Here is a 20,446-nt window from a genome sequence, read left to right as displayed (position 1 = left end):
GAGGGATATGAGCCAAGTGCAGGCAGGTGGGACGAGCTTAGTTTGGGTATAAGGTCGGTGTGGACTAGGTGGACTTAAGGGTCTGCTCCCATGCTCTATGACTCTATAGCTGTATCACTGATACCACAAGAAAACATGACAAAACCCAATATGACATTGAAGGAACAGCTTGCCTTTCAGTCACATATTTAATGAGATAGGGGTGTCCAAAAATGCTTTAGAATCAATCTATCTTTTTGAGATAGAGTTATTGTTGTTGTTGTTGTTGTTGTGTGGGAAAATACACAGCTAATTTGTGCACAGCATGATCACACAAACAGCAAAGAAATTATTGACTACATTAACTGTTAATTAAAAATCAGATATAGACCAAAATAACAGGAGAACTCCCTGGCTCTTCGACTGACGGTGCCCTGAGAGGGATAAATCTTGCGAAATGTCGATGAAAACAAATCCCTTTGGTCTATAGCAGTGGATTGTCATGGCTGTTCAACATCAAAAATAGTGCCTCTTTGATACCTTTTGTATCCTTCAGCTTAATGAGTGATTGTGAGATTTTACTCTTCCATCACTACTTTTTGGTGAACTTTTATTGCATTACTTCAGGTGTGTCTACTATTGTCTTTTTTTTGAAAACTCTCTTGCTCCAACACATTTTACCTTTTTTTCAGGGATGTGTAGGTTAGGTGCATTAATCAGGGGTAAATGTAGAGTAATGGGGATTAGGTTTGGGTGGGATACTCCAGACAGTCATTGTGGACTTGTTGGGATGAAGGTCCTGTTTCCAAACTGTAGGGATTCTAAGATATGCTGCGGGGGCAGGATTCTATTCTACATAATAATGTCCCCCCATTCTAGTCTGGGAATAATGCCCCTCCCCACCCACTGAGTGTATCCTCCCATTTCTGCCAGTCCTGAGTCTCCTCTGAGCGATAATTGGTTTTGTGTTCTAGCCTTGAACTCTTGCATGAAATCAATAAAGATAGCTGGCAAAAATAGTACAGAACAATTTCTCGGCTACTTTATCTGGCAAACTTTAATACAATCAGTTTCATCCGCATTCGATCCCAGGTCCTGGCACTGTGCATCATATAAGGGACTCTTGTGATGCAGTGGTTGTGCCCCTACCTCTGGGCTAAAAGGCCTGAGTTCATGTTCCACCTCGGCCAGAGGTGGATCTGAATAAAAATCATGAGCATCACATTCAATGTTAAGTTCACACCCCACTGTACCGTTGTAAATATTAATAGAGTGATACAGTATGAATCACAAAAATCCAGCATAAAAGCTCAGCAAGTACTAGGGAAGGTAGATGGGGAGATTATGGCCTAGTCGTATTATCACTGACCTGCTATTCCAGAGACCCAGATAATGTCTTGGTCAGGTTCAAATCCTGCTGTGATGGATGCTAGAATTTGAATATGATAAAATTCTGCAATTAAGAGTCTCATGATTATTGTGAAGCCATTGTTGATTCTCAGGGGAAATATCCATCTGGTTCACTAATGTCTTTCAGGGAAGGAATCTGCCATCCTTACCTGGTCTGGCCTACATGTGACTCCAGACACACAGCAATGTGGTTGACTCTTAACTGTCCCCTGGGCAATTTGGAATGGGATATACTGTGAATCATTTTGGCCAACCTATCTGAAGGAAGATATATCAGCACCAGAGGCATCCTGAAAAGGGCTGATCCTGAGTTTGGGTGGACTTTCTTATGAAGAGAGGTTAAGTAGCTTGAGCCTGTACTCATCACAGTTTTGAGGAATAAGATGTGACATTATTGAAGCGTAAGGGGGATTTGACGAGGTTTAGCAATTGTTTCTCCATGTAGGGCAGTTTAGGACCAAAGGGCATTATCTGAGAATAAGAGGTCACCCTGTTAGGACTATCAAAATGACATTGGTTGTCTTCCCTTCAAATGGTGTCTTTTCCTCTTGTGATGATACTATGGCTTTAAGAGTGTATTTTGTCCTTTTATTAAACAAAGAAAGATTGAGGGAGAAGTGTCAAGCAGTCTACTCAGAGCCAATAGAGTAAACAGTTTGTGAGGCCTTGGGTTTTTATTTAAAGTTGGAACAATAGAAGCAGCCTGAATGGGTGGTGTTAAGCTCCCACAGGACCATGATATCTAGCAGTAGCAGTTGTTGCTGCTGGGCTCTTGAAGCTGGATGTGGAAGCTATTTTTCCCCTCACTGTTACAGCTAAAATCTGGAGTTCTCTTCCTGCTGCTAGAATTGCATGTGAGACAATCTATTTTACTGAATTTGCCTGTTATTATTCTGCATTATTTTATTCTGTTAGTTTTTCCAATAGAGTTAAGTTATTCCAATTTCTTCTTTCTTTTGTTGTATTTTAACAATTATGTATGAATAAAGTGTATATTACTTCAAGTTTAACCAATTGAATTGCTTTTGGAATGCAACTCTTAAAAAGTTAGGGTTTCCGTTATCTTATTATTATATTTTGAGGGGGTTTGACCTGGTCCATAACATCCTACAACACATTCACTCCGCTCCCACTACTGTGCTTTCAACATTTAAGAACAAAGAAGCAAAAAGTGTTGAAGCAAAAAGTAGTTCAGTACAATTATCAAATAAAGCATGTTGATGTTTCCAAGCAAAACAATGCACTCAATTTCTAATTAAAAACTGAAAGAACTGTGGGCGCTGTAAATCAGAAACAAAAACAGAGATTGCTGGAATAGCTCAGCAAGTCTGGAGGCATCTGTGGAGAGGAAATAGAGTTAACATTTCAGGTCCAGTGACCCTTCCTCAGAACCTGTTTTTTTTTGTCACTTAATTTCTAAAGATCTTCAGGCTTTTCTCATGTATTCTTAAAATAATTCTCCACAGGAGTCTTCATGGCCTCTAACCTTTGCTGGCTATCTGGAGAATAGATAATTGCCCAACAAAGGGTGTTTATACAAGGCTTCAGGCTGTAGGGGGTGGCATGGTGGCTTAGTGGTTAGCATTGCTGCCTCATAGTGCTAGGGACCTGGGTTCAATTCCAGCCTCAGCCAACTCTCTGGATGGAGTTTGCACATTTTTCCTGTGTTTGCATGGGTTTCCTCCGGTGCTCCCATTTCCTCCCACAATCCAAACATGTGAAGGTTATGTGAATTGGCCATGCTAAATTATCCCATAGCATTCAGGGATGTGTAGATTAGGTGCATTAGTCAGGGGGAATGAAGAGTAATAGGGTAGGGGGATAGGTCTGGTTGGGTTACTCTTCAGAGGGTCAGTGTGGACTTGTTGGGCCAAAGGGCCTGCTTCTGTAGGGATTCCATGAAAAGCAGATGTCTAGCTAACAGGATATCTTTTACTTTGACATACAAGTATAACAATGAAAGATATTACCATTTGTCAGCTTTGGCTGGTGTTTTCTATGACAATGACATCAATCCAAATTCATGTTTTACCCTAAATTCTCTATTGGAACACAATAGTTTGGGTCTGGAAAATGTTTCATGATTACCATGGTAGCAAAGGAATCGCATTTTTGCCTGTTGGAATCTTTGGTTCAATATTGTTAAACCCACAGCAATGTGGTTGACTCTTAATTACCCTCCGGATAATCAGGGATGGGGAATACTGTGAACACGTATTTCAGTGCAATTCTCTTCAGACTGAAGCCTTGTATAAATATCCCTCTCCTCCCAGGAGATCCTACCTCTGTCACCATCCCAGTTCCCTCCTGATAGCCCACAGGTTTTGTTTGGTATCCACTGCTGGGGCCACCTTTCAGTATCCAGGCTGTAGTTTTGGCCAGTTCTTAGAGTTGGCATTAAATGCTTTTTGTAATGGGACCTCCAGGTTCTTAGCTTTGCCTGTTTTCCTCACACATTTTTTCATTCAGTCCTAAACTAGAGTGAGAAAATTGCCATCTTGTACGTGAGTTAGGTTTTCTATCTTTTGATTAATGTATCACACAGAATTGTGAGCTGCCCTAATATAAAGTCTAACACAGAAGCCATCGCATTCAGATTTCACTATCACGGCCAGTTTTAATATAGGAAAATGGGATATTAACATTTAAAGTAGATTGCCCTGTAACATTTTTAGTCAGGAAAAGCAATCAAGCATGATGGGGAAAAGACAGGCAAGTGGAGTTGAGGATGATCAGATCAGCTGCGGTCTCACTTAATGGTGCAGCAGTGTCAATGGGCTGAATGGCCGACTCTGTCCCTATGTCTTGTGGTCTTATTAGCAACAGAGGTGGATCATACAGCTCTTTGAGCCTTTTAACCACAGAATTAGATCAAAACTGACCTGCACCACAAAACAATATCCCAGCTTCGCTTTATACCCATTCACTGAAGGTGTAAGAAAACAGCATTCAGAATGATGGATATCTTACATCTGTCCTCACCAACACAGAATGGACAATCATTGGCTGCAGAGTGCTTTAGATCACCCTGAAATCACGAAAGGCGCTATACAAATGCAAGTTCTTCCTTCCATTTCATTAGCCTTACGGGACAGCTCCATCTAGAGCCTGGATGCATTACTGATCTTAATTGAATAACAAAGTAAATGTAAAATTGATTTCTTCATTATTTGTGCAATGTGGGACATACATGAAAGAGGAATGGCATCAGATCCATGAAGAGTAATTATGTGACCTAAGGATCTCTCATCATGGCTTCCCCCACTGCCGCACTTTAAAAACAGAAAGAAACTGAATACAAACTGCTAGGTGTTTATATAATCAACAAACTAAAGGGAGATTGATTACACTCATAAAAATAAAAAATATTCTTTACAAATTGATATGGTATCAAAGCATGAAGGGTGCATTCCCAATCTTTTTTCTTATTTATTATTTCATTGGGTGTGGTGTCACTAGCAAGACTAATTATTCCCAAACTAAGTGTTGCTAGACCGTTTCAGAGGGGAGTTAAGAGTCAACAGCATAACCGTGAATCTGCAATAATGTGTTAGCAACGTTGCATTTTTGGAGATAGATCCCAGATCAGATAGGCCGTGTACCTTAGATAGTATCGCAACACGTGAAGTTCCAATGAACAAACCTGCCTCAGTGAGAGTAGCGGTAGCAGTGAGAGTAGCTTGCTCACAATTACTATATAGTTGCTCTAAGAAGTAGATAAGTACTGAACCTAGACTATGTGGAAGACTGAAATCTTAAACAATGGAAACTGTTAGTGTTGTTAATAAACTTCAAGACATCTGTCTCAAGGAGAACCCAGTCTCCATAGCAGATATTAACACAGCCCATATCATACTGACATTGGTGTTTTATCCCCAAACTGCATTGTGCTAGTAGCTAGTTGGTAATATCAATGGTGAAACTTGCAAAAAATAATCCTAGAGTAACTAAAATCAGTGGATCAATCTTCACTGAGTTCAAGGTAAGGTTGAAAAGGAGCAATAAGCAGGACCAAGGTGTTGCAACCCATTCTGAAACTCAGTAACCTCAATGAACAACCTGCATTCCTGAGTAATCAATTTAAAACTAAATGGGAGTATATTCAACAATTTTGCATTGTAAAGTTCAACCTCTCCAGGAGTTTAGCAATCAGGCCAAATGCCAGACCGCCACACGATCATAGAGTCACACAACATGGAGACAGATCCTTCGGCCAAACTTAGCCATGCCTATACTGAACTAGTCCCATTTCCTTGCATTTGACCCATATCCCTCTAAACCTCTCCTATCCATATACCTATCCAAATGTATTTTGAATGTTGTATTTGTACTCACATCTACCACTTCCTCCAACACCTCATTCCATATATGCACCAACCTCTCTGTGAAGAAATTGCCCCTCGGGTCCCTTTTAAATCTTTTCCCTCTCACCTTAGACGTACGCACTTTTGTTTTGGTCTCACCTACCCTGGGGTAAAAACACTTAGTCTATTCACTTTATCTATGCCCCTCATGATTTTATAAACCTCTATCAGGTCATCCCTCAGCTTTCGACGTTCCAGAGAAAAACGTTTCGGTCTATCCAGACTCCCCTTAAAAATCAACCTTCCAGTCTTGCTAACACCCTTGTCAATCTTTTTGGCAACCTTTCCAGTTTTATTGCATCCTTGCTATGGCAGGGGTGAACCAGAATTGTGGCCTCACCATTGTCTTGTACAGCTGTAACATGATGTCCCAACTCCTACACTCAATGTTCTGACCGATGAATCCAAGCATGCCAAATGCCTTCTTCAACCCTCTGTCTATCTGACACCACTTTCAAAGAACTATGTACCTGAACCTTTAGGTCTCTTTGTTTGACAACATTCCCCAGAGACCTATCATTAACTGTGTAATATAATCAGTCCTCCAGTAATCTTCAGGCAAAACCATCCTCAGGCAAGATGATCCTTGGGAAAAGTGATTCTCCAACAAAGTGATCCTCAAGCAAAGTGATCCTTTGACAATATGCAGGCTGAATATCAGAAAAGAAAGTATTTTCTGTGCAGCTAAGGTCTTTTCTGCAACCATACATCTTGTGTTCATCAGTTCGGCCAACCTCTTTCACGGAAAAGGCATGGGAAGCTACATTTTTTTAAACTGTTCATTCATGCTTTGACAGTATTTATTGCCCAGAGGGCAGTTAAAAATCATTCACATGTAGACTAGACAAGGTAAGGATGGCCAGTTTCATTCCTAAAGGACATGAGTGAGCCAAATAGGATTTTATTGACAATTAACATGTTTACCATTAGACCTTTAGTTCCAGTTTCTTATTGAATTCAAAATCCACCATCTGCCATTGCGGGATTTTAACCAGGACCCCAGAATGTTACAGTCTATGGATTAATAGTCTAGCAATAAACCACTAGACCATCTCCACTCTCCATGCAATACTGCTTTTTCTTTATCTCTCTCCTTTCTTAGTTCATTCTTTTCTTACTTTACTTCAGTTTTTGCACTTAGACTCATAGAGATGTACAGCATGGTAACAGACCCCAACTCGTCCATGCCAACCAGATATCCTAACCTGATCTGGTCTCATTTGCCAGCAGGTGGCCCATATCCTTCTAAACCCTTTCTATTCATATACCCATCCAGATGCCTTTTAAATGCTGTAAATGTATCAGCCTCCATCACTTCCTCTGGCAGCTTATTCCATACACGCACCACCCTCTGGGTGTTAATTTGAGATTGAAATTCATTGCTTCCAATTCAGTTTCCTTCTTTGTCCTTCTATTTCTCAATAATATAATCTCATGGGTTACTCCATTCACTGATGTCCTTCATGTTCTGTTGTCCTCATCATTTCTGAGGTCATATGTCAAACAATTCATGGAATAAAGCAGGCTGGTCTGAAGAGTGTGGGAAAATGTCTAACTGAGCATATGCTCCAGCACATATCTACCTCATTCGGATTAAATTAATTCATTTTCAAGCAATGTTTATGTTAATTCGAGCAACTTGTAACCTTGAAGCTTACTAAATCATAGCACAGAAATTTTAAAAACTCTACACCAAGTCTAACTTTCCCATTCTGCATACATTCAATCAGTCTAGGAACGACAGTGTTGAAAACAAAATGAGATTAACTGCATTGTTTGGAACTAAATAGACCTCTTTAGTTTTTAGAGACTGTCAGTGATTTAAGGTTGAGAGGAGATTGATTCTAAATAGAGTGCCAACATTGATACCCAATACTGCACCAAGTCACACTCATTCATTACAATTTCTCTTTTGTTGACTCCTTAACCGTCAACTTGTTGATTCGAGCTCCCTCTCCTCACCTTCCAATCCTTTCAGATGTTCTCCTCGCTAACTTTGCAACCTATGTCTTGGTCTTCAGGACACGTGTGTTTTCTTTCTCCAACCCTCACATCTCTGCTGCCCCCACCAGCTGTGCTATGGCCTTTGGCAATATCAGCTCTGCTCAGGAACCCTCCTCACTTCATAAAGTCTTCACACTCTCCTGGTCACTTCTAAAAAGCCTCAATTTCGCTACATCACACTGGCCTTGAAATCTCCATTCAAAATCACTTGATGTTTTTATTTACAGTAAGGAAACAGGCCATTCTGCCCAACTTGTCCATGCCTCCTAATTTTCACAATTAACCTAGTCCCATTTTGCCCGTGTTTGGTCCATGTCCCTCTATGCCTACCCCATCCATGTACCTGTGCAAATGTTTCTTAAATGACAAATGTACTTGTTTCCATCACTACCTCTGGCAACCCATTCCAAACACTTACCAACCTCTGTGCGAAAAAATTGCCCGTCTGCACCATGTTGTATCTCTCCCCTCTCACCTTAAACCTATGCACTCTGGTTTTAGACTCCTCTACCCTGGGGACAAGCTGTTTACTATCTACCTTAGCTATGCCTCTTAACCTCTATAAGACCATCCTTCAGTCTCCTACGCTGCAGAGAGAAAAGTCCCAACCTATCCAGCCTCTCCTTATAACTCAAACCTTCCAGTCCAGGTAACATCCTAGTAGATTTTTTCGACACTCTTTCTAGTTTAATTATATCCTTTCTATTGTAGGGTGACCAGAACTGCTCGCAGTACTCCAAATGTGGAGTACAGCAACAGGACATGTTAGCTCCTTGCCATACTCATGACAATCTTCAGTGCCCTCCTTTATCTATAAAGCACCTTTCTAAACCATTTACCTAAAGGTTCCATACAAGTTCACATGATTGTGGCTGGCGCTGGGTATTTAATTACGCCACCTTCTGGTCCCCTGGGCAACACGTGCTTGCACATTATATCACTATGAAAATATCCAGCTGCAATTTGCTGGATTCCAACAGAAGGAATTAAACTAGCAGAGCCCTTAGTAGTAAGTGTATTGTGTTTCCTTCTTTGAAGAGAGGAGTAGGAAAGGTTCAAAGGATTTTTTCTAGCGCGCATTTTAAGTTTTAATCGTCCCTGCCTCTCATCAGTTCAGGAGAGTGGGCGTGCTCTGACTGAACGTCATTGGCAACGAGTGAAGGAGGGAGGTGGTGAATCATTCTTAAAAAGTCAGCCTGCAGACCAGCTGCCAGACAGAGATTCTGCAGGGAGCTGTGAGCACAGGGAGTGCTGGGGCCACAAGGATGCAGCTGCCTAGCTCCCTCACACTTGGAGCCACCTTGTTCTGCCTCACCGCGCTGATGTCTGGCAGAGGGGAGCCAGTCTTCAAGAAGAGGGATCACTCCGACACACAGCTTAAGAAGCACCGAGCCCCCCGTATCCTCACCATCCGAACCGCAGAGGTGAGAGAGAGAGAGAAAGAAAGAAAGAGAGAGATAGAGGGAGAGAGAAGGGACCACTTTTCCCAGTCCATGGGAGGAGGGCAAGGACAACAGTAAGCTAAGCTCAGAGCATCCTTTTTAAATCGTATCAGCTTACTTCAAGGCTGCAAGGTTCCAGTATCAGTGAAATTGGATGTATTGCCCATTTTAATTGTAGTCTTGTTGCTGACCCTTGGTCTTGACTGAGATTGAACAGTACTCATTGAGAAATGCATGTAGAATTGTGTTTTATTTAGATGCAGGACTCTGGGGATGTGAGCAACTGCGTACTGGGACTGAAGTTATACTGCGCTGAAGTTACACTGTGCTTGGGGCAACAATGAGACTGCTAACTGCAACTTGCTAGTCATGATTGGCATAGTGTTGTCCTGTAGACACTTTCTCTTTCTTTGTGGTTATCGTTTGGTCACCTGCGCTCTTTGAGTTAAATATATAAGTCGTTCTGCTATAACACGCGTTTCGTCAAAGCAAAATTTGCTGTAACGCGATTGATGAATTGGGGACGTTATTTCTAAAGCATGAACTACTAAATCCTTTGTTGGTTGTAACACAATTACATCACCAACACTTTAAGCGCTGTTTCTGCAGTGTGATTTTTCTATAACATGGAGTTTGCATAAGAACACAACCATCGCTTTATAGAGGATGTGAATGTACCTGCGAAAGTTTAGGAGTAAAATCCCTTTCATTTGAAGAGGTGATAGACTTTAATAGAAGCTCTGCCTTATATGATCAGGTTTCTCCTTCTCAGTCATTGACTCCTGTCAGGATCGACAGCATCCTGAATGTCCCTGCTCACATTATACATTACTCAACCCCGATTCTGTCTTCAAAGACCACTGACACACAATGTCAGCAAGGATTCAACATGAGGTGGTACAGTGGCTCAGTGGTTAGCACTGCTGCCTCATGGTGCAAGGGACCCAGGTTTGATTCCAGCTTCGGGCGACTGTCTGTGTGGAGTTTGCACATTCTCCCCATGTCTGTGTGGGTTTCCTCCGGGTGCTCCAGTTTCCTCCCACAATCCAAAAGTTGTGCAGGTTAGGTGAATTGGCCATGCTAAATTGCGTATAGTGTTCAGGGATTTGTAGATTATGTGCAGAAGTCAGCAGTAGGTAATAGGTCTGGGTGGGTTACTCTTCGAAGGGTCGGTGTGGATGTGTTGGGCTAAAGGTCTGTTTCCACACTGTAGGAATACTGTGAAAGACAACTCATCACCATCTTATATGAAAGATGACAATCAGCATCCAACAGCTCCCTCACCCCAAAACTGATCTTTGTCTCCCTCCAACTGACAATGGCTTGATTAAAGCTTCCAGAAATAGCAGCTAATTAAGCAGAGACAAACAATCTGAAGATGGGACTTCTGTGCATTTGCTTTACCAGCTGAGCAGCTGAGGAAAATGTAGCAACGCATTGAGTCCACACCAACCCTCCAAAGGACATCCCACCCACACCCAGTCCTTACCATCTCCCATAACCCCACATTTCCCACAGCTGATCCACCTAACCTATGCATCCCTGGACACCATGGACATTTTCAGTGGCCGATCCAACTGGTTGGCACATCTTTGGACTGTAGGAGGAAATTGGAGCACCCGGATGAAACCCAGGCAGACCCAACATACAGACTCCAAAGAGTTTCCCAAAGCTGGAATCAAGCCCAGGTCCCTGTCACTCTGAGGCAGCAGTGCTAACCACAGAATCACTATGCCACCCATAACCACTGAGCCACTGTGCCACCCATAGAATGTTATAGGCGTTGGAGATGTTGATAAATATTACTTGATAATGTTTGAGACTCAAGGCCAGTTATGCAAAAGTGTGCTCAGGAGATTAAATAGGTAATTAAAGGCCACTCCAGGCAGGTTGTTCTGAAGAACTCTGAGAGATTTGGGCTCGATAGAAAATATGGTCTTGTTTAAGACACTCAATGAGTTTGGCATAAAATTACATAACTGGCCTTAAATGGATCCCTCAGAAATGCCGCACTAGGGATTTAGCACTCCTAGAATGTGACTGAAGAAAAATGCTAGGAATTCAAATCTGAAGATAATTGAGACCCACATAACATGGACAGGAGGTTCACAGAATTGTTCCAGGGTAGAAAAAGTCCATTTGGTGCTGCATCATGCCTGCACTGGCTCTCTGAATGACCATTTCACTTTGTGCCATTCCCTTACCTTCTCCAAATAACCCTGCATGTGAACCTGCCTCCACCACACTTTGAGGCAACGCATTCCAAACCCTAGTCGTTCGCTGTGTGAAAAGGGTTTTTCTCATGTCACTTTTGTTGCTTTGCCCAATACTTTAAGTCGATGTCCTCCTGTTCTTGATCCTTTGACCAATGGGAACCGTTTCTTCTTATCCACTCTGTTCAGACTCCTCATGATTTTGAAAGCTTCCACCAAATTTCTGCTAAGTTATCTCTCCTCCAAGAAAGAGAGTGCTAACTTTTCCAAACTTTCTCCTTAATTGAAGTTCCTCACCTCTGAAACCAGCCTCATGAATCTTTTCTGCACTTTCTCTAATGCCTTCCTGTTCTTCCTAAACTACAATATCCTGAATTGGACGCAATATTCCAGATGAGCTGTAGTGTCTTGTACAAAATCAACATAACCTCTTTTTAATTCATTCACGGGACATGGGCATCACGAGGATTTATTTCCCATCCCTAGTTGCCCTTAAGAAGGTGGTGCTGAGCTGCCTTCTTAAACTGCTGCAATCAATTTGATGTAGGTGGAGCCACGATGCTGTTAGGGAGCGCGTTCCAGGATTTCGACCCCAGCGACACTGAAGGAACGGTCCAAGTCAGGATAGTGAGTGGCTTGGAGGGAAACCTGATGGTGGTGGTGTTTGAATCTGCTGCTGTTATCCTTCTAGATGATAGCAGTCATGAGTTTGGGAAGTGGTGGCTGAGGAGCCTTGGTGAATTTTTGCAGTGCCAATGGTGCACATAGCTGCTACTGAGTGTCGGTGATGGAGAGAATGGATGTTAGTTAATGGGATACTAATCAATTGGGCTGCTTTGTACCGGATGATGTAAAGTTCTTAAGTGTTATTTTTGTACTCTCTTGGATACTGTAAGCCTTATTAACAATGTTCAGGCTGTCCTCCTACTTTTAGTAGCTTAAAAAAAGGAGGGAGAGAGAAAATGGGGAGCTATAGGCCAGTTAGCTTGATATCAGTGCTGGGGAAAGTGCTGGAGTCAATCATTGAGAATGTAATAACTGAGTATTCGGAAAGCAGGGACAGAATCGGTTCAAGTCAGCGTGGATTCACTAAAGGAAAATCTTGACAAAGCTTCTGCAATTTTTTGAGTATGTAACCAGTAGAGCAGACAATGGTGAATCAATTGATGTTATGTATCTGGATTTTGACAAGGTTCCACAGAAGAGACCAGTAAGCAAAATTAAAGCTCACGGCATCGGAGGTAATGTACTGACATGAATAGAGAACTGGTTGGCAGACAGGAAGCAGAGAATTGGAATAAACTGGTCCTTTTCAGAGTGGCAGGCAGTGACAACTGGGGTACTGCAGGGATTCAGTGCTGGGACCTCAGCTGTTCACAAACATACATTAATGATTTGGACGAAGGAATTGAATGCCATCTCTCCAAATTTGTAGATGATACTAAGCAGGGTGGCAGTGTGTGCTGTGAGGAGGATGCTAAGAGGCTGCAGGGTGACTTGGACAGACTGGCTGAGTGGGCAAATACTTGGCAAATGCAATATAGTGTGGATAAATGTGAGGTTATCTACTTTGGTCACAAAAACACAAACGCAGATTATTATCTGAATGGTGGCAGTTTAGGAAAAGGTGAGGTACAATGAGACCTAGGTGTCATGGTGGAACAGTCGCTGAAGTTTGGCATGCGAGTGCAGCAGGCAGCGAGGAAAGCTCATGGCATGCTGGCCTTCATAGCAAGAGGATTTGAGTATCGAACTAAGGATTTCTTTTGCACTTATACAGAGATTTGATGAGGCCACACTTGAGTATTGTGTGCAGTTTTGGTCTCCTAGTCTGAGGAAGGACATTCTTGATATTGAGGGAGTCCAGCGAAGGTTCATCAGACTGATTCTTGGGATGGCAGGACTGACATATAAGGAAAGACTGGATCAATAGGAGTTGTACTCACTGGTATTTAGACGAATCTCATAGAAACATAAAATCCTGATGGGACTGGACAGGCTGGATGTGGGAAGAATGTTCATGATGTTGGGGAAGTCCAGAACTAGGGGTCACAGTCAAAGGATAAGGGGTAAGCCATTCAGGGCTGAGATGAGGAAGAATTTCTTCACTCAGGGAGTTGTGAACATGTGGAATTCTCTCCCACAGGAAGCTGTTGGAGCCAGTTTATTAGATAGATTCAAGAGGGAGCTGGACATGGCCCTCGCAGCTAAAGGGTATGGGGTATGGGAAGAGGGTGGGAAAAGGATATCGAGATTGCATGATCAGCCATGATCGTATTGAATGGTGGTGCAGGCTTGAAAGGCCAATTAGCACTTAGTTTCTATGCTTCTTTGTTTACGCACATACACACCCAGGTCCCTCTACTCCTGCATGCCCTTTAATAATGTACCCTTTGTCTTCCATGGTTCCTCCATGTTCTTTCTAGCAAAATGAATCGCTTCACATTTTTCCAGACAGAGCTTCATTTCACACCTGTCCCGCCATTCCATCAACTCACCTCTAAGAAAATGAGGACTGCAGATCAGAGTTGAAGAGTGGGGTGCTGGAAAAGCACAACAGGTCAGGCAGCATCCAAGGAGCAGGAGAATCAATGTTTCAGGCATGAGCCCTTTGGCTTATGCTAGAAATGTCAATTCTCCTGCTCCTTGGATGCTGCCTGACCAGCTGTGCGTTTCCTGCACCACACTCTTCGACATTGACTCACCTATGTCTTTTCAGGGTTCTAACCTATCTTCCTCATTGTTTACAATGCTTCACGTTTTGTGCCATTCACAAGTATTGAAAGTGTTCGCTGTACACTGAGGTCAAGGCCATGAATATCCATTTACAATTCTCCAGTCCCCTGCCACTGCACCCTGAGTCTAAGGAAGAATCATAAAATTTCTCCACAATATCCACTCCCCCCAGTATTCGTGGATATATTTGACCTGCTCCCAGTGCTTATTGACCTAAGTACATACATCCAAAAGGGATATTCCAAAAGGATCAAAGGATATGGAGAGAAAGCAGGAATGGGATACTGACTTGGATGATCAGCTATGGTCATATTGAATAGCGAAGTAAGCTTAAAGGCCTGAATCTCCTCCTGCACCTATTTGCTATGTTTCCACATTTGAATCCAATACCTCCTCTTCATCACTTGTACCCGCTCCCAGCATCTGAACTCCACCCTTGTTCTCTATAGTTTCTGTAGCATCTTCTTCTTTGGTGAAAGCAAATGTAAAGTATTCATTTAATAGAGCAGCACAGTGGCGCAGTGGCTATCAGGGCTGCCTCATAGCACCAGGAACCCGTGTTTCATTCCATCCTGGGGAGACCGTCTGGGTGGAGTTTGCACACTCTCCCGGTGCCTGCGTGGGCTTCCTCCAGGTACTCTGGTTTCCTCCCACTGTCCTAAGACATGCAGGTTAAGTGGATTGGCCAAGCTAAATTGTTCAGGGATGAGCAGGCCGGGTGGATTAGCCATGAGAAATGCAGGGTTACAGGGATAGGGAAGGGGCTAGCTCTGGGTGGGATGATCTTTGTCGGGTTGTGTGGCTCAATGAGCCGAATGGCCTGCTTCTGCACTGTAGGGGTTTCATGGCTCAGCTATACCACTTTCAAATCCCCCTTTCAGTTATTAGTCAGTCTTATCCTTCCTTTACCACTTGTTTACTATTTATATACCTATAAAGGACTTTGGGAAAAGTCTTTCATGTAAGTTGCCATTCTGTTTTCATGTTCACTTTTAGCTTCCATCGTTTGTTTTCTTATCTCCACTCTGAACCTTTTTATATTCGTCTTGATTCCCAACTGGAATTTCTATCCGGTATCTGTAACAAACACACATTTTCTTCTGTTATTATCCAGGGTGCTCTGGATTTGTTCATGTTACCTTCCCTTTTGAGAGAATACACCTTGACTGTGCTTGAACGACCATTCTCTAAAGGCAGCTCAGTGTTCAGTTAGCATTTTTCCTCCCAATCTCTCACTCTTACTTTTGTGGCCTGATCCATTCTTTCCCCTTTGGAGTTGGATTTTTCCCAATTCATTATTCTCCCTCTGGATTAGTGGTTGTTCTTTTAAGCAGGCAACCTCTATCTTGTCATGCAATGACCCCTTTGCCCAGAATATTCTCTCACTGAGATTTGATCAACTTGCCACTCCCTCTCCCACCCCCCCACGCCCACCCCCACCCCCGTGCCTGCTTACTCATTGGACTGGAAACATTTGTTCTAGAAACTTCTCCTCCCTGTCATTTACAATACTATTATCCCAGTCTATTATTAGACAATTAGTCTCCCATTATAAGCATAATGTCGTTTTTGTAGATATGACGATGCTGCTCCTTTAACAAGGTTATTCATAGAATTCCTACATTTTGGAAACAGGTCATTTGGCCCAACAAGTCCACACCGACCCTCCAAAGATTAATCCGCCCAGACCCATTGACCTACTCTATTGTTCCATATTTCCCCTGGCTAATTCACCTAACCTACACATTCCTGAACACTATGGACAATGTAGCATGGCCAATTCACTTAATCTGCACATCTCTGGACTGTGGGAGGAAATCAGAGCACCCAAAGGAATCCCATGCAGACATGGGGAGAATATGCAAACTCCACATATACCGTCACCTGAGGGTGGAATCAAACCCGGATCCTTGGTGCTGTGAGGCAACAGTGCTAGCCACTGAGCCACCGTGCCTTCCTTTATGCTATCCTTGGGCTTTTTCTTTCTCAGAGAGGTCATAAAAACAGTGATTCCAGAAGGTCTAGATTTTGAAGGGTTTTAGGGCCAAGTTGATTATAGCTAACAGATACTGCCTCAGGAAAAAGGCATTCAAATTTAAAAACAAAACACTTGTGCAGTGTAAGGGGAGTGGCCAGTTCTCCCAGCTCAGCTTGTCTCTGGTTTAGTTTGCTTTGGTCTTTAGCAGTCTGGCTGTAGACTGAAAGCTGCTGGACTCAAAGAAGCAGGTCCATGCAGATCTGTTTCTCTGTCTGACAGCTCTCCTGTAAGAACCTCTGTTGGAGATTTCCATTTTTTGCAAGAGGGTGGTTATGGGGATTGTTGCAAGTATTTGGAACAGCATCATTGAGTTGGGATAGTTTGTTCAGTTTTTGGATAGGTTAAGATATTCTATATTCTGTTCACCTTTGTATTTCATTTGGTAATCTTGCAACTAAATTCTGTACTGTTTAAAACTAAGTTTTGGATGTAGGTTTGTTCACTGAGCTGGAAGGGTCATGTTCAGATGTTTCGTCACCATACTAGGTTACATCTTGCATGAGCCTCTGGATGAAGGCTTCGTCTGAAGACTCACTGGAGATGTTACCTAGAATGGTGACAAATGGTCTGAAAATGAACCTTCCAGCTCAGCGAACAAACCTACATCCAGAACATCAACCTAAGCTACAAATCTTCTCAAAACCTGTTAAAACTAAGTGGTTGGGCCAGCTGCATCCCTCCTAGAATATCCGCATTAGCAACCTGCTTAGAACAACTCGCAAAGTTAGGGTCCGGGCTACTTTTTTGAAAGGTTTTGAGGGTTTTCTGACCTGGGCCATAACAAGAGCATTTTCCCACAGATTTTTTCCAGTACATCTTTCTCATGAATTGCAGGCTAGAGATAACATTAACAACAGAATTCTTGCTTCATTTACTTCTGATATGTTCATAAGAAATTACAGAGAGTTGTGAACACAGCCCAGTCCATCACACAAACCAGACTTCCATCCATTGACTCCATCCAAAGTTCCCATTGCCTCAGGAAAGCAATCACCATAATCAAAGACCCCTTCCACCTCAGTTTCACTCTCTCACACCCTCAGCTGTCAGGCAGAAGATAGAAAAGTTTGAATACATGTACAAACTGATTCAAGAACAGCTTCTTCCCTGCTATTTTTAAACAGACCTCTCAAATGTTAATTCTGATCTGTCTCACCTTCTGTACCTTCACTGAGGCTGTAACACTGTATTCTGCACATTGTTCTGTTACCCTGATGCACTGTGTATGTCACATTCTGACTGTGTAACAAGCAAAACAAGACCTTTCACTGTATCTCGATACACATGGCAACAATAAATTAATCAATCATTATTCTTTGAGGCAATGTTAAAATAAAATAAATCAAAAGCAAAATTAAGCATGATGCATTGTTAAAATATTCTCTCTGCAGGAATATTTAACAAGATTTGGCTGGGGTGAGCCCATTGACTGGGAACATCAAGTTTCAGGGAGGGGCACAGTTCCACAAGAGAAAAACCCCGCACCCCAAGATGCGCCTCAGCTCATGACTGAAGGGCCCTCTGCAGAGTCTGACACAGAAGAGCTCGTGGACAAACTTTCTTACCTTCGCAATCTCAAGGAGTTCCAGAAAGCCAATGGCCTGAACCCCAGTGGAGTCCTGGACAATGCCACCCTCAATGTAATGAATATGCCTCGTTGTGGAGTGCCCGATAAGATGCTGCCGGTAAATAGTTCGCTCTCCAACACAACCTCCCGGAACGAGTCAGACAGCACTCTGCCTGAAAGCACGGGAATCAGCTCCAATAGCACCCGGCCAAAGTCTGTCCGGAAGAAACGTTTCCTTGCCGGTCTGATGGCTCATGCCAGGGCAAAGCGGGACAGTCAGGACATCTTGGGAGGAGCAGCAGGTAGCCTGGGCTTTTCAAAGAGAAAGCTGAAATGGCGCCTGATAGACGAGGCCTACACCATCCAAATGAGCATCGAGCAGCAGAAGAATATCCTGAGGCTGGCCTTCCGCATGTGGAGTGAGGTGACCCCACTGGAGTTCGAAGAGGACTTGGTTTCTCTTCCGGCTGACATTGACATTAAACTGGGCTTCGGAACAGGTAAACGTTAGGCGTGCGAGCTTGTGAGTAATTACTTGTGTTCTCAGGTGAATCTCTGATTAGAGCCGTCTCCTCCAAGCTAGGGATTGGCACAGAAACTGCAAGTGATGTCAGAATTCCTGGGTTAAGGAAAAGCAGAGAGTGGGGAATACTAACCTCCCCTCATTGTATGACAGCAAGCATGTGATTGAACATGGGAGTATGCTGGGCCCACAAGGCTTTTAAAACCTGCTGACCCTTATCGCCAAAACTTACTTGAGAGCTGTGCCTACTTCAATACAGCAGTGAGTGTTAATGGTATTTGCATCCTAGCATGAGTTTCCATCTGATAGAAAAAAATGGAAGGCTCTGGAAATAGGAGAAGATCCTACATCAAATAGCTTAGCCCAATGGTAGTGCCCTATAAATGGAACCACTGGTCAGAAGTGACAACATAAGTACACTGAGGGCAATTTTAGTCTTTAAAAAAAAGTTAACGCAATAAAAAAAATCTGAACCCTGACCCTGCTCATTTAAATTTGATATTGCAGCAGGAAAGGATCTGCCTGTATAGGGTGGGGGGGGGTGTGTGTGTGTGTGTGTGTGTATGTGAGAGTTTGTGGTGTGTGTGAGAGAGAGCGTGTGTGTGTGCGTGTGCGTTAGTGTGTGTGCGCATGCGTGTGTGTGAAGCATCCTTCTCCCCTGTCGCATCAAAAGGCCTGAACTAAAGCATCAGTTGTGAACATATCCCTTGCCTGCCAATCTGGAGCATGTGGACAAGTGTAAAATTAGTACTTGCTGCTTTTCAACTCATTTAGACTGGGACCTTTACTGGCAAGGGAAAAAATGTCACCTCAGTTTGGGCTGAATTCCAATCTAAGGTGTAAACCCAAGGTCTAATCCTTTTCCCCAGTCGAATCTGGCACAAGACAAGTACTTGTTCCCTAGCACTCTGCCAAAATATAATGGCGGAATGAAAGTGTGTTGGGTTAGAGTCAAATAATCCTATAAATAGCCTTTAAAACACTCCTTAAATGCTGCACAGCAATAATTGTCCTTTGATAGTAGTCTTGCGTTTAACAATTGTCTATTAGACATCAGATATCACACTTTGTTTCAAATTTTATGAGAAAGGCTGGGCCTTTCCATTTTGTTTTCCTCTGGCCTGCTGCCTAAGATTTACACACCAAGTACTGTCTTGTAACTGATCACAGCAACCAGTTACAAGACCCACAGGTCTTAAAGTGACAGCCCAGATTACCAGTACAACATCACAAGCATATTCCACATGTAGAGTCAGAGACAGTGGACAACTTTGCACCTTATACATTGGCAACTTCAGGATGTCTCATATCTTAAAAGATGGCAACTGTCATGAAAGTCACATTTCTAATGCAAGAATACATGTATCTTTAAATGGAATTTGAATATATTTATCCCTCGGTAATTGTCATATTGTAAATAACATCTCAGTAAAGGTTGCCTCTCTAAAAAGGAGCTTTTGAAAAATATCACCACACTGATTGTGAAACTAGAAAGGAACTTCTAATGAGTAGGAGTTTGCTGATTGCAATTTATTCTCAATCCAAACTTGCATTCGTGTAATCAAAGTACTGGTTGTGGATTGGGAAATCGATTAGACATTGGGTTTACAACTTGAGTTGGAATGCTTTGTGGACGTTGGAGATCAGCATCTGTTGCATTTATGTAAGATCCCAGAGCATGTCAAAGTGCTGTATACAGCCCAACAAGGTAGTTTTGGAAGGCAGTCATTGTCGGAATGTAGGAAGCCTGGCTGCTAATTTGTACGGAGCAAGCTCCCATAGACAGCAGTAGGACATCTGACCAGATAACCCATCTTTAATGCTGTCGGCGGATGAATCATTTTGGCCAATAGCTCCAAGCCAACTCATTTGCTCCTCATCATGTCAGGGGATAACATATATTCACTTGAGAGATCTCAGTTGAACTTTTCATCTGGAAAGACTGCACTGCCAAAGCACGCAGAGCGCTCCGTCAGTATTGCACTATAGTCTTGGCCCGGATTTAGAGAACAGCCATTTGTTGCAGGTGTACAAAACAGTCACACTGAGTGCAAGCTGCCACCTTTCATTTGTGCTAATGAACCTCATTAAAAGCTTGTTTTACAGACTGCACAACTCGACGTGCTGAGCAAGGATGAAAGGGAAGGAAAAAAGTGGGAAAGAAAGAAGA

General features: G+C 42.8%; 1 protein-coding gene across 1 annotated transcript in view; it reads left to right on the top strand.

The window, feature by feature from the left end:
- The first annotated feature begins 8,959 nt into the window (after positions 1-8,959).
- Positions 8,960-20,446, top strand: part of LOC122556946 (matrix metalloproteinase-21-like) — a 37,773-nt gene continuing 26,286 nt past the window's right edge. The window contains exons 1-2 of the mRNA XM_043704186.1: positions 8,960-9,181; positions 17,578-18,253. Of these exons, the coding sequence (XP_043560121.1) occupies positions 9,023-9,181; positions 17,578-18,253 (835 nt within the window). The 5' untranslated portion in view covers positions 8,960-9,022. The remainder of the gene's footprint in view (positions 9,182-17,577; positions 18,254-20,446) is intronic.

This window comes from Chiloscyllium plagiosum, chromosome 14, assembly GCF_004010195.1.
Source record: "Chiloscyllium plagiosum isolate BGI_BamShark_2017 chromosome 14, ASM401019v2, whole genome shotgun sequence".
Classification (NCBI taxonomy): Eukaryota; Metazoa; Chordata; class Chondrichthyes; order Orectolobiformes; family Hemiscylliidae; genus Chiloscyllium; species Chiloscyllium plagiosum.
The sequence above is the reverse complement of the archived record's forward strand: the minus strand, read 5'-3'. Positions and strand labels throughout refer to the sequence as shown.